Source organism: Lagenorhynchus albirostris, chromosome 10, assembly GCF_949774975.1.
Source record: "Lagenorhynchus albirostris chromosome 10, mLagAlb1.1, whole genome shotgun sequence".
Taxonomy (NCBI): domain Eukaryota; kingdom Metazoa; phylum Chordata; class Mammalia; order Artiodactyla; family Delphinidae; genus Lagenorhynchus; species Lagenorhynchus albirostris.
The window spans coordinates 49,070,537-49,085,383 of record NC_083104.1 but is presented as its reverse complement, the minus strand read 5'-3'; the positions used below and the strand labels follow the sequence as shown (position 1 = coordinate 49,085,383).

Below are 14,847 nucleotides of genomic sequence, written 5' to 3'. Positions count from 1 at the left end.
TAGTAGTCATCTCAAAATTAGCCCATCAAAAACAAATGCCCAGTATTCATCTCCTCTCCCCATCAGACATGCTTCTTCCCACTGTCCATCATCCCAGTAAATGGCCATTTCTCCAGTGGCAATTGCTCAGGACAAAAATCCTTGGATTCATCTTCGGCTTCTCTCTTTTCCTCACACACCACATCCAACTCACTAAGAAACCCTACTTCAGAATATGCCCAGAACACACCATTTCTTACTATTTCCACTGCCATGGCCCTCGCTTAAGCCATCATCTGTCTATGAAAATGTTAGTCCTTTCTCCATGCATAAACCAGTGCAGTCCTTTACAGATACAGATCACTCAGTCAGGCAGTGTCTTTCCATCACTCTGGGAATAAATGCAAAGTCCTACCCCAAGGCCTCTGAGGTCCTGCAGGACCAGCCTCTGCGTGTGTAACCTTATCTTTGTCCTCTGCCTCCTCAACTCCCTCTCGGTCTGTCCTAGTCACCGGTGCTCAAGCTCCTTGGCGTTCCTCAAACACACAGAACGTATTTCCAGCTCAGGCTGGGAGGATGACCAGGATGAAAATGTGCTGGTGGGGATGTTCTAAAGTGGCCCTTAAAAGAAGTATCCAGGGGGCTTCCCTGGTGGCGCAGTGGTTGAGAGTCCGCCTGCCGATGCAGGGGACACGGGTTCATGCCCCGGTCTGGAAAGATCCCACATGCCGCGGAGCGGCTGGGCCCGTGAGCCGTGGCCGCTGAGCCTGTGCGTCCGGAGCCTGTGCTCCGCAACGGGAGAGGCCACAACAGTGAGAGACCTGCGTACCGCAAAAAAAAAAAAAAAGAAGTATCCAGGACAGCCAGGCAGTATTTGGCCAACAAAGTTGCACCCTCATCATAGGAATTGAAACCATGGCAGCTACGCCCAGGAGAGTGTTCCTCCAGGGTGAGGTCTTTGAAAGGCAGTGATCAGAGGCCCCATATCTCCATTAAGCCAAGGGATGCGGCTTTGCAGGTGGCACACATGTACCTTGTGATGAGGCGACAAGCGCAGGGCACAAGCATGGATTTGGCAGTCTTGAGAAACCTGAATTTGATTCCGACTCCGCTGCTCACTGTCAGCATAACTGTGGGCAGACACTTACCCTTTCGGAGTCTCGTTCTCCTCTTAGTTCAGAATTTTGCAGTGATTTACTCTCCTGCAATAATAGTTTGGGTTTGTCAAAAATCTACATATACCCGTGGGAGGGTAGCATGTAAGTGCTGTACCAGTTAAGAATATCAGCTGGACAGGGCTTCCCTGGTGGCGCAGTGGTTGAGAGTCCGCCTGCCGATGAAGGGGACACGGGTTCGTGCCCCGGTCTGGGAAGATCCCACATGCCGCGGAGCGGCTGGGCCCGTGAGCCATGGCCGCTGAGCCTGCGCGTCCGGAGCCTGTGCTCCGCAACGGGAGAGGCCACAGCAGTGAGAGGCCCGCGTACCGCAAAAAAAAAAAAAAAAAAAGAATATCAGCTGGACAAGTTATAGAAAATATTGGTTAAAGGGACCAAAAAATCCAACTTACAGTAATTTAAACAAGTATGGGTTGGTTTTTCTCACATAGTAAGAAGCCTAGAGATAAGAAGTTGCTGGCCTTGGCTTAGCTACTCAGCAAAGCCATCATGATCTTCCTTTTCTCTGCCACCTTGGCCTGTTGGCTTATGTCCCCATTGTCGTGGGATAGCAAGAGGGCTGCTGTAGCTCTAGACGTCATGTCTGTGTTCAAGACAAGAAGGAAAGAGAGAAAGGTAGGAGCAACCAAGTCTTCCCTCTTTTATCAGGAAAGCAAAACTCTGGAGAAATCTACATTGGATGTACATTGCCTTGGCCAGAACTGTGTCACAAGCCATTTCCAGCCGTCAGGAAAGCTGGACACACTGCTGTTCCAAGAAAAAATGGAGGTTTTGTAAGGAAAAGAGAAGTAGGGACCGGAAGTTGGGTACACAGCTAACAGAGTCTGCCTTGGGGAAGGGGGCAAACACAAAAAAAAGCAGAGTCCTACAAAAATAAAAAAGGTTGAGAACTGCTTTGGGAGTGATATAAAGTTGATTGAGACCTAATCCAATCTACAAGGAATTCACAAATCTAGGGTGGGAGACACATAAAAAGAGAGTGAATATGATACAAATTGAAATAAGAACTGGACCTGTGATGCAAGCATTATGTTATGGTACACTCAAGGAGCAATTACTTCTGATTGGAATGATGGAGGCGTCTTCATGGATCTATTTGAGCACTTCCTACGTACCAGGCATTTCAACACTAATTGCAAAGGTCTCCCCAGAGAACAAGACAGAAAACCTGCCTGGCTTCATGGAGTTCACATCTTAAGGACAGAGACAAGAAACAATTAAACAAATAAAATGAACTCCAATTGTGACAATCCTGACATAGCAGGTGGCTTTCTCCAAGGGTGAGAGGGTGTTCCCAGACAGAGAAACAGCATGAATAGAGGCTCAGAGGCAGGAAAGTGTATCCTCCTTGGTCACTTATGGCTGAAATTCCGAGTGAGGATGGAGGAACATGGTCAGCTTGGGTTGGCTGCAAATGCCTGGCTTGGTCAGAGTAAGCAGGACTGATTCTTGGCTTTATCACTTAAAGTATGTCCTTTACCACTCTGACTCCCAGGACATCATCTACAAATTGGAATAATAGTCCCTCATAGAGCTGTAGGGTGGGTTTAATGGCACAGTGCCACACAGTCACTGCCTGATGAGGTGGATTAGAGGATTAAAGGAGATGATACACGTGAAGTTTTAGGAATAGTATGTGACACATCCGAAGGACTCAAATGTCAGCTGTAACTAATACCATGCTTGTTGTCCTTGTTACTTCTCCTCCACAGAAATGAGGAAGTTAACACAAGCTGGCTTCCTCCTCCATCCTCCACCCCCTCACTACTTGTGTTTTGTTACTACAACTCGTGGTATTTTTATTACTGTTAAAACTAAATTACGTGTCATCTGTTCTGAATTACGTGTCATCTGTTTCATTAAGTATTTATAATAGGTGAATTGTCTTTGTGAACTGTGTATACCAGTCATTTTAACTTAACCATGTTGAAATTATTTCAAGCGCAAGTTCTTTTATGCCTCGAGTTTTCCATATTTTCCAGTGCTTTTGTTTTCTCTGCTCCTGAGTGGTCATTTGTCTGGGTTGAGAATACTTGGGTCATAACTTTGTCTTACATTGTTTCACATTGGAGAAGAGAAACTTGAAGTGAGTCTAAGGTTTCTTTCTTCATGGGTGACCCACTTTCCTGCCTGTGTGTTTGGATGTCCTCCTTTTCTTTTGACACCTTGACGTTCTGACAGGACACTTGAACTTGCTGGCAGGAAAAGAGATAGCTCTTTTCACCAGGCTGACCGGACACATGATGGTTCCCTCATTGATGGGTTTGTCTTCTTCCCTCATTTAGCCCAGGAATTCTCTTTTATCTTTGAATAATGCTGCCGTTCCAGTCATTCTGAAGTCTTCTTCAGGATCCAGTTATTTCTTTATGTCTTCTCTAATGATTTTCATCTTCTTGTATCTTTGTAATAAGTCCTGTGTTTTATGTGAGCTTCTCAAACATAACCCCACATCGTAGGATCACGTTTCTGCAGAGTGAGTCCTTGTTGCTTTTACCTTTCCTGTTTTAAATTTTACTGTGGTATTTACTGCTTGCTACAAATTCTTTTCTTAACTCTAGTGAATCCCTTCCTTTCTAACTGAGTTTGATCATCTCAGCTTTCGTATCTTATTTTTCAGAGATCATATGTTTCCAAATGTATTGAAAGCACAGAGTGTATATAAAGTTTACTTTTTATTCCAATAGTAAGTGTTTTCACAGCTATGTTTTTCCTTTACCACCTGAGTGGTATAATATTTACTTATGTTTGAGAGGTTTTCACACACACCATATTATTGGTTTATGTTTTATGTTCTTTCATTTCTAAATGAAACGAGTTTTTCAAGATCTGGAATTTCTGCCTAAATATAGTGAGAAAAGTCGCCTTTGATCACTTTAGGAGTCAGGTAGATGTTGTTAGGGTCCTTGTATTATGTCTTGAGCTAGAAGGGAGGTCAATGTTAAGTACATATCATTAGTTGACTGAGACAGCAGCCTCAGGAATCACATAGAATAAGCAAATGGTATATCTTCAGTAAATGTCGGCCGTTAAGAGCAGCAGCAACATTGATCAATTTTGACTCCATAGAATTTTAAATTCATCCTATGCAAACGCGTTGAGTAAATAAAGTCAGAGATGAGTGACAAACTGAGGGGAAAAGGAGAGGAAAGTTTTCATCTCACTTGGGGAGATACATGGGCAGATATTCATTTTACAGCACTAAACTCAGTCTTGTGAGTGAAAAAAGAAAGCATGGGAGATGTAACTCACTCTTTAATTGTGGTCTAATATTCCATCGAATGGGGTACTGGATTAATTAACTGTTTCTCTATGGATGAACATTTGATTGCTTCTAGTATTTTCTTGAGGCAGAGACCTGCATTTTTTCACCAAAATCCATTTTCATTTCTTCCTGGCTATACAAATGGCAGATGAAGTTTTTATAAATCTATAAACTATGTTCATAACAATAAAAAGATCTATAAACTACTAGATAATGATTAAATTTTGAGCAGTTATTTTCTGCCCAGATAGCAGTTCATAGGTACCATTCCCTAATAAAACTAACCAGGGCTCCTTGGAGAAATGCTGGCTGCAAGACTGGAACAGGGAAAATATAAGATAAGCCTGGAGAACCCTGTAGTGTTAGCAAGTAAGGAAGTCTTCAGAAATATTCAGGGCATGTGGAAAAGGACACAGATTCAAACCAAAAGGAGCTTCCAGTGACCAAACCTGGGACAATTAGAGTAACAAAATGATGGTAGTAGGAAATTGTAACTCAGAATAAAGCAAAGATCCATCAGTCCATACTAATAGAAACAAATAATTAATAAATAGGTGAAGAGGAGGAGAATACTAATTAATTAATATAGAAGGATAATGGAAATAGACTATCACCATTAGGCAAACACCAGGTAATAAGTTTTGCAGGCAAGAATCATCGATGGATGTTGAAATTAGAGGACAAATGCATGATGAGAAACAGGATATTTACATCATCTCAAAGTAGTTCCCCTACATGAAACTCATTCATGACAAAGAGAAAAATAGTAACTTGACAGTGGAGCAGCCTGGCTAATATCACCTCAGCCCACTGACCAAAGTTAGTATCACCAGTAATAGGACATACTGATGTCAGGTACCTCCTAATATGCTGCATTGAGAAGAACACATCACTTTTGTCCTGTTCTTACTGAAAATATATAACCTCAATCTAATAATGAGAAAACATCAGACAAACCCAAATTGAAGGACATTCTACAAAATACTGTTTTGTAAACCTCAAAAAGGTAGAGGTTATGAAAGACAAAAAAAGACTGAGGACCTAACATAGATCGAAGAGACTAAGGAAATGAAACTAAATGCAATATGGAATCCTGGATTGGATCCTGGACCAGAAAAAAAAGGCATTATGGGACAACTGGAAAAATCTAATAAGATCCATAGATTAGTTAACAGTTTTATATCAGTGTCAGTTTCCTGGTTACAATCAATTTACTATATTGTACTATGTAAGACGTTAACATTAGGGGAAAGTGAGTGAAAGTTACACGGGGATTCTACTATTTTGCAATCTTTGTATTACTAAAATTATTTTTAAGTAACAAGTTCAAAAAAAAATAGGTCATGCAGTTTTCACTGTGTTGCTCTTTCATAGGTGAGCAATCCAGAGCCCTGCTGAATTGAAGAATTCAGAATAATTTTCTAACACCTAATAGCTAATGTTTAATGTCAGTAGTTTTTTTTTTTCCTCATTTGGTGTAATCTAACTCTGGGGATTTTTCTTAATTATCTGAAAGAAGCAGATCTGTTGTTCATTTGACAAAAGAAACCGCCCTTAGCCCTTATCTTTAGCTAAATAGATTGTTAAAACCAGACAAAGCATCAGATGGGGCTTTAAACAGAATTGGGATTCTATTTGCTGCTCTGATTCTCCAAGCTGCTATTAAAGCAAAAACCGTTTACTAGGTTTCTATAAATCTAACGTGCAGCTTTAGAGGGGTTCTGCAGTGCTTTCAAAATGGAAAATCAAGGATCAGAAACAGTGTATGAAATACACAGAGGATTCAGCCTGTAACTTGACAATCCATTAGCCACTTTATTCAACTCCTAAGTAAGTTTTTCTTGAGTTAACAGAATACAAAATAGCAGAACCAGGGTATGGAAAAGTCCCCAGATGTAGACTCAGATACTTATGTTCAAGTTCTTTTTTCTTTAATTGAAGTAGAGTTGACTTACAATATTATATTAGTTTCAGGTGTACAACATAGTGGTTCAATGTTTTTATAGATTATATTCCATATAAAGTTATAAAATATTGGCTTATCCCTGTGCTGTATGTTACATCTATGCAACTTATTTATTTTATACCTAGTAGTTTGAACCTCTTACTATCCTACTATATATGTATATGTATGTGTGTGTGTGTGTGTGTGTGTGTGTGTGTATCTGAATCACTCGCCTCCTGTCTAAGTCTACCTTCCTCCAGCGTCAGTCCAATTTATAGCCAGAAGGACTTGACGTGCAGAAGGTGTGTTCTGCTCCTTTGCTGGTTCCAGGCCCTCACCTCTGTGGGGCTCAGTCTCACAGAGCGATTGCTTCATAGCCCCCCCTCGCAGTTAGCTTTGCTGGAGATGGAGGGTCCTCTTCAAAATAAGTGCTGTGCTCCCAAGGGCTCGTGACTCCCTTCCCCTGTATCAGTGAGGATGTGCTAGGTTACGGTTCGGTAACAAACACTCCAAGATGATCCAGGAACTCTTCCTTCCTGCTCCTTTGGCAGTTCCAGCCCCTCTGCTGGGTCTGGGCCGTAGGATGGAGGGAAAGGGACAAGAGTCTTGGCGGCCCACAGTTTCTCACCTGTTATGTAGGTTACTGCTGCTTCTCAGGCTAGCCCTTTCGGGCTGATGATGCTCCATTGCTGGTCTTAGTGGGGCTTCTCTAGAAGGCCCCCTGCAGGGTGTTCCCCACCCCCGACGCCATACAGTTCCCTGAAGTAGAACACTGACTTCACATGGTCCCGGCCACCTTCAAATGGGCAACAAGGCACAATCCCACCACATGTTTGGAAGGTGGGGAGAACAGCACTGTATTGCTGTGTACACACGATAGATACTCAATGGTTCAAAACACCAGCCATCTCTTTAGTTGATGATCCTGTGGGTTGACAGTTTGAGCGGGACTCAGCTGGGCAGTTCTACTGGTCTCATCTATGCTCCTTGATTCCCTGCAGGGAGCAAGGTGGCTCTGCTTCAGGGGTGTCACTCGAGTGATGGGGGCTTCTGGACTGTGTGTCTTTCATCGTCCTTCAGGCTATATCGGGTTTGTGCATATGGTGGCAGTTTGGCAGGTTTCCAAGAGGGCAGACAGAAGCATACAGGGCATCTTGAGATTTGGGCTTGGAAGTGGCTTAAAGTTGCTCTGCCGCCTGCTGTTGGTCAAATTCCCCAAACCAACAAGATTTGAGGAACTCCAGCCTTGATGGGAGGAGCTGCGAGGTCACCTTGCAAAGGGGCATGGGAAGGGGAAGGTAGAGAACTGTGGCATCCACCCCAAGCACTAAGACCACCACATCTTCCTGATCTTCTGTGGGAGAAGTTGGGGGGCTGATGGCTAGATTAGGTGGCTAGACTCGGCAAGGCCAGATCAAGACATCTTGTGTGTCCAGTAGGGGTGTCTGACCGCACTTGATGGAGGTCTTTATTAGAATAGTGTGATGAGCACTTGTTTTGTCTACAGCTTTGGGGCTTAGACATCAATTCCAGGCAACAGGCATGGATATTCAATCACAAAAGGAAAACTGCCTTAAAGGTGAAGTGACCTACTACAGGTCATGCAGCTGCTAAGTGGTTCATTTCTTTTATCTGGGGAGAGGGGAAACTATGCACTAAGGGCTGCTGATTAAAAAGCATAATAAATGCCAGAGACTTAAAAGGCCGCTGTGGCTGGGATGGGCAGAGCAAGGTGGATGGTGTGTGAGCTGTCGCTGGGATCCAGAATCTGCCAGTCCCTGGAGCCCATGGCAAGGAGCTTTTCTTTAAATTTATAAAGAACAAAGGAAGCTCTGTGAAGGATTTTAAACAACAGGCTCACATCTTGTTTCCAAAAGACCCTTCCGGCTGCCATGTGAAAACTAGATTGGAGGTGCAGACTGGACCAAACTGAGTTAGGATTCCTCCAGCCCCGTGTGGTGCCACTCCATGGGTCCCAAAGGCAAAGGAGAAATGGTCTAGTTTGCCATGAGCAAAACCGAGAGGCAGGGCACAGGGAGGAGCAGAGAAAGTCAAATGGATAATTTCACACCGTGCCCTCCTCAAACACACGCACACGCACACACACTGCTTCAGACCCAAGCAGGCTTGAGAAGTTCCGGCTTGTGTTCTGTGATACTTTAGCCAGATTAATTCCGAGTCAGACAGTGGCCTCCTCTGCTTTGCTATGTGAACAGACAGATGGCTGCCAAGGGACCACAGCAGAGAAAGACCAGCAGAGACCCCAGCATGAGGGACCCAGCCTTTGAGCCCAGGAGTTCATACAATTAATATTTCCAGTGATTCCAATTCAAAAGGCAAATGGTGTCCAAAGCAGTGGGATATTTTGACAACACGTGGGTGGGAGGGCAGGGAGGCAGAGAGGAGGGGCAGGCGGTGGAATAGGGGCTGCTGACATCACCCGCCCCCTCAGGGACATCTGTGAGCCTCCCCAGGGGCTGAGGAAGTCCGTAGGAACAGAGCAGTCCATGGAGCAGGCCTCAGCCCCACAGCAGGAGTCTGCACGATTGATCGTAAGTCTGTTCTGTCATTGCATTGCAGCTCCAGAAACTAAAACGATCACTTTCTTTCAAGACCAAGAGTTTACGGAGCAAAAGTGCTGACAACTTCTTCCAGCGAACCAACAGTGATGCGAAACTGCAGGCCGACATGCTTTCGGAGGTCAGCCCCAGCTCCAGCCTGCTCCCTGCCCCCGGATGCCTGACGTCCACAGTCACCAGGGCCGGCCTGTACCCAGGCGGCAGCAAGGCCCACGCCTTTCAGGAGCACATCTTCAAGAAGCCCACTTTCTGTGATGTCTGCAACCACATGATCGTGGGTAAGCCGTCCCTCTGCCTCCTCCTCCAGGTCCCTGCATCCCTGCAAAGCCAGGTGAGAGGGGTGTACCTGAGTCCAGGTCCCCGTGGACAGACTCTGAGTCTGTCTGATATGCAAGAGGGTTGTTTGGGAGCATTTGGGGTGACAGTGTGTGTCAACAGGTAAGGGAAGCAGGGCTGGGTGGAGGGAGACGCTGGGTTGTGGTACAGATGGAAGAAAGCTTCCAGACGATCCCCAGGGAGCTCTCAAGCCCCGTACAGTCATCTCGCGTTGAGGCCAGAGGTCTGGGACTTTGTACCCCTGCATCACCTCTCACCGGGTACGGGCAGCCCCTGGGGAGGGGGCAAAATCTTGAACAGAGCAGTTCTTTTTAGCTAAGGGCAGTTAAGGGAGAGGGAATCCGTGGGAGGCAATCAAGGTGCTGGGCAGTTGGGGTTCGAACGCCTCTGTTCTGCAGGGAGATCTGAGTGACGCATTGCAGGGTCCTCTCCAGTATGCGTGGCTGTGTCTATCTGGGGTCACCTGGGCATGGGGTCTGTGGCTTGGTGAGCTCCAGGTGAGTGACAGAGACAGGCAGCTGTGGAAGGCAGGAGACCTCAGGGAGGCACTGACCCAGGCAGGACAGGGGATTTGGTTGGAATGGTGATTACAACTCTGGACCCGGAAAGGACTCACTCCTCGTACCTCAGAGAAATGGTGATAGCCTGAGCATCTTGGGAGTTGTGCCCAGATGAAGAGAATGACCTATAAAATGTCCCAGCTAGAAGGAAGACCTGAGCCATTGAGAGCCAGGCGCACAGAAATTCTGCAGTTAACACTCTTCTGCCTGTCCCACGGTAGAAACCCAGTGACCAAACAGATGGAGGAAACCATAAAAGTACTTTGGAACTCAGAGTGAGTTGAAACCCGTTGTTTCAAGAACAGCAGCGTGTCCTGGTGATGGACGGGTCACTGCAGAACAAGAGAGGAGGGGGAAGGAGATGCCCATGTGTGCTCTCAGGGGGCAGTTAGGATGTACCCACCCTAGGAGAAGTTGAAGGGCAGAAGGCTGGAATTAAGAGAGGAAATGAGGCTGGGAATCAGACGATGCAAGGCTGACTGAGATGGGGACTGTCCTGAGACGGTGCTGATCCTGCAGATATGAAGCCAGGCAAAGCCTAGAGTGCCTGGACAGCCACTGAGAGGGTAACAGGTGTGAGAGACAGGCCTTCCCCACGTGGGGTCCCAATGCCAGGCCCATGCCATACCTCCTGCTCACTTACGGCCTGGGTGCTGCAGCGCTGGGCTTGGCCATGAAGGCTTCAGGGAAGAACACTTTAAGATCAAGAGCCTGTTTCCCAAGCTGGGAGCCAGGGCCCAGTGTGGCCCTGATATGTCGTTCATCACACCTTCCAGCTCCTCAACCCTGAAACCCACCCTTCCCAGCCCCCCGTTTCCCCTTCAGTACCCATTTCCCGTGGCCCAGCACCTCTTCTGAGTATGACAGTTGTCTCAGGTCGGATTCCCTAGAAGCAGAGCCTGACATGGGGACTCAAGTGCACGTAATTTATTGAGAGGGTGCTCTCAGGACAAGAGGGAGAGAGGGAAGCGGATGGAGAAGGGGAGGAACTCAACTAGGAAGTGGTGTTAGGTGGATCTTGCGGGAGTCTGGAGCATGAATTTCACCAGCTGGTCCTTCCTTGAGGCCAGCCTTTGGTATCAGTGGGCTTTCCTCCTCCTCCCATGATGGAGGTCATTTCAAACCCCTGAGCAAAGTGGCTCATGTTCTGCCGATGGCAATTTTCGGAAGAAAGGGGCAGCTGTGAGCCACGAGCAGCCAGCACACATACCACCAGTATTATTAGTGAGGTTTCGCTGCTATAACGAATTGCCACAAACTTGGTAGCTTTAAACCACACAGATGTATTATCTTATAGTTCTGGAGATCAGAAGTCCACAGTGAGTCTCACTGGGCTAAAATCAAGGTGTCCACAGAGCTGCATTCCTTTCTGGAGGCTCTAGGGGGGAATCCATGTTCTTGTCTTTTCCACCTTCTAGAGGCTGCCCACACCTTGGCTTGTGACCCCTTTTTATCTTCAGTGCAATGAAGCGTGGCAGTGGCAGGTCACGTCTTTTTCACACCACTATCCCTTTGGTCCTGACTCTCCCCCTTTCCTAAAGATTCTCGTGATTACACTGGACCTACCTGGGTAAACCAGGATCACCTTCCCATCTCAAGGTCACCTGATTAGCAGCCTTACTTCCATTTGCACCCTTGAGTTCCCCTTGCCGCGTAACATAACTACTCACCAGTTCTGGGGATTAGGACATGGACATCTCTGGGAGGCCAATGTTCTGCCTATACCTACCCAGTACGGGGTATCTGGGTAGGGCATCAGCAGTGTCCACCATGGCAATAGAAGAAAACCTTAGTTGAAGATCACAAGACTGGCCTCCGTGGATTCCTTTCCATGCTGTCTCTGATGCCAGTCATGTGATAGTTATATTCCAGCCAAAGGCTTTGTGATGTCACAGGGTGAGAGGCCATCTTACTTTGAAGTGGGCAGAGAGGTACCTTTCCATATGGTACACAGAATGGGGAGAGCGCGGACCCATGTTTTGCTCCTGGCTATTCCCATGAAACAATTAGCTCCTTCCCTTCCCAGATGAAATGAGATGAGGGAGTGAGGACGGTAGAAAGACCATGCATGTAGAACCAGACAGCCTGGATTAGAGCCCCGTGCAGCTGTGTGACCTCGTGCCAGTGACTTGCCTTCTTTGAACCTGTGTCCTCATTTTATGCGGAGATGATAATACCACCCTCAGGGTTTTGTGTGGACTAATGAACTGGTAGAAGGGAAGTACCAGGCATCTAATAGACCTCAGTAGAGGAAGGGTATTGGAATTGATATCATTATCATTATTATTAAACAAGAAAATAGTCATTTTCCTAAGGAAGAGAAAGCTATTTAGAGGGTAAACCAAATTAGAGTAACAAAAAAAATTTTTGACACTTTATAGCCATAAATAATTTTAAAAATAATGTCATGGTAACAAAATAATTAGTCCCTCATCTACACAGCAGTGTTTTACATACACCTTAAAGATTGCCTCTGGTTCTGCATTTCCCATTCCGTGAGGGATTTGAACAAGCAAGCAGGTGTCTAGAAGAGAGTGATCAGAATGGTGAGTGGTGTGCCAAAGTAAGATTGTGAGGAAACCCTGGGAGTTTGGTGTGGAAAAGACTTTGGATGTGCAACTGTGTTTTAAAATACCATATTGGAAAAGTCAAGAGACTTACTCTCTGTGCCTTTAGAGGGAAGGGTTGGGAGCAAGGGTTAAAGTTAAAAGACAAATTTCAGGGAGAATATAACCATTTAACTGAGGCATTTGACCAGTAATTGAAGGGCCTGCCTTATGAGTAGTGAGTAGTTTAACTTCTGCCAGGCATAGGTCGTCTTGAAGATCTTCCCCTACTTAATTATCTGATATTCTTTGAAATGAGCCTCTGCTGCTTCCCAAAGACACCAGTGTCTGTCATCATTGAACGTGGAAATATCAGTGGTTTCCAGTGTAGCCGGGAAGGCAGGGTTCTGCGGTGTCCTTCACCCTTGGCCAAGACCCAGTTGGCGGGGGGAGGGTGTGTGTGGGGGGGTGTTTATTCGAAATGGGGAGCAGCATCAGCCACTTTTGCAACCATACACACAGGCCTGTCCTCATCCTCAGAAAACCATTCTCTATTCACACTGTCATTTTCTAGTCACTATTATTATTCACGTTCTTCCTTCTAACAGGCCACATTTAGGAAGAGTGCTTTGTGTCAGTCAAGGATTTCCGAAAAATCGCCGTATCACAACTACTCTAAAACTCCAGTGTGCTCGAAACAGCTTTCTTTTACTCTTACTCAGCATCTTCAGATCACCTGGGGCTTGGCTGATCCAAACTCAGCTCAATTACTGTGTCCTCTCTCTCTTCCTTATCTCTTACCCTTTCGTTGGACCCATGGGCTGCGCATGCCACGTCCTTCTAATGGCAAGGACAAGTGGAAGCATACAGAGCTTCCAGAGGGCCTTGGGTTGGAGGAACCCAACTGTCACTTCTGTGGATACTCCACCGGGATGTGGGTCAAACCCATGTCCAGGGATGGAGAAGTGCACTCTGCCCCCAGTAGCAGGGATAGCAAAGCCACCTGCGAAGGACAGAGTGAAGAATGTTAATAATCCAGCCTACCACTGGGCTTAGGATGGCCTCTGCACTACGGAGCCTTTTTTGTCTGGGAGACACTACTAAGTCTTAGAGCTAAACTACCTTCCACGTCCCTTCTGCATCTGGAAGTGATGCCTGGCATCTGACCATTACCATGGCAGGGAGGGGGTCTCATCATGTCTTGTGCTCAGAACTCTGAGGCAGTTTGGCCTCCAATTTCAGTTTTGTGTCTACCTACCTAGCTTCAGAATTTGACGCATCATTTTCAATTTCCACACAGATTTCCACTGTCCTTTTCAAGGCAGTGCTATTCATAACCCTTAAATAGGTGATGATGAGTCTCTATTTTCAGTCTCATGACGAGTGTGAAAAGACCGACAGCCTGTGTCTTTTTAAAACAACTAATGGAAGTGAGTTCACCTCCGAGGAATGTCACAGTCATTACCCTAAAGAGGATTCCAGGTACACCTCAAGTACAGTGACAATTTTGAAAGATTCTGTTTTGAAAATCACACCAAAAAAATGCTTTGTGTTAAAGAGAATTTCACTATACTTTTCTCTTCTCAGAATTAAATGTATAGTGTAACTGCCTTTTTAACATAAAAAGAAAGAGAAAAAATAGTCAACAAGGCACACTGCTCTTTTCAAAGATGAAAACCAAGTAAACCAAATAGTAGGCTCCTTCAAGGAAAGGAGAAAGGGTATTAGAGAGGTGATCTGAGACCAGAGGGAACGAGGAGAGGGAAAGGGCAGAGGAAGGAGGCGAGGAGAGGAAGAGGAGTGAGGTAAAGCAGAGGCTCATGGACGTTATCCTTCCCGAAACACTGCCCAGGGCTTGTCATCTGTGATAGAGCACAGCTGATCTGCCCTTTTTCTTTACTCCGCAAACCTAACCTCCTGTCTCTACATAATCACCTGAAGATTTGTATTCTTTTTTTTTTTTTTTTTTTTTTTTTGTGGTACGCGGGCCTCTCACTGTTGTGGCCTCTCCCGTTGCGGAGCACAGGCTCCGGATGCGCAGGCTCAGCGGCCATGGCTCACGGGGCCAGCCACTCCGCGGCATGTGGGATCTTCCCAGACCGGGGCACGAACCCGTGTCCCCTTCATCGGCAGGCGGACTCTCAACCACTGCGCCACCAGGGAAGCCCAAGATTTGTATTCTTTAAGCCTCAGCTCATCTTCATTTTCTAAATTCCAGGGAAAGACCCCCTGCTACTATCCCCTTAGAATGACATTCCAGAGAACATATTAAAGCAGGTTTTTTCCTCTCAACTGAGAACCAAAGGTTATGTAATGATGGCCAAGAAAAATCAAATCTCAGTTGTGCACTTTCTAGCTGATGGATATTTGTATAAAAATAAACGGAATCTGGCATCCTCGCTGTCTAGGATTTCTAAGTTGGAACGGACACTCAGAGTTGGGTTTACAGGGTCTCACATGTGTGC

General features: G+C 45.9%; 1 protein-coding gene across 3 annotated transcripts in view; it reads left to right on the top strand.

The window, feature by feature from the left end:
- STAC (SH3 and cysteine rich domain) overlaps positions 1-14,847 on the top strand; it is a 102,521-nt gene that overhangs the window by 27,401 nt on the left and 60,273 nt on the right. For 2 of the 3 annotated variants that reach the window (XM_060162401.1, XM_060162398.1), the window contains exon 2: positions 8,942-9,218. In XM_060162401.1, coding sequence (XP_060018384.1) covers positions 8,942-9,218 — 277 coding nt within the window. The remainder of the gene's footprint in view (positions 1-8,941; positions 9,219-14,847) is intronic. The other variant, XM_060162400.1, reaches the window with a different exon arrangement.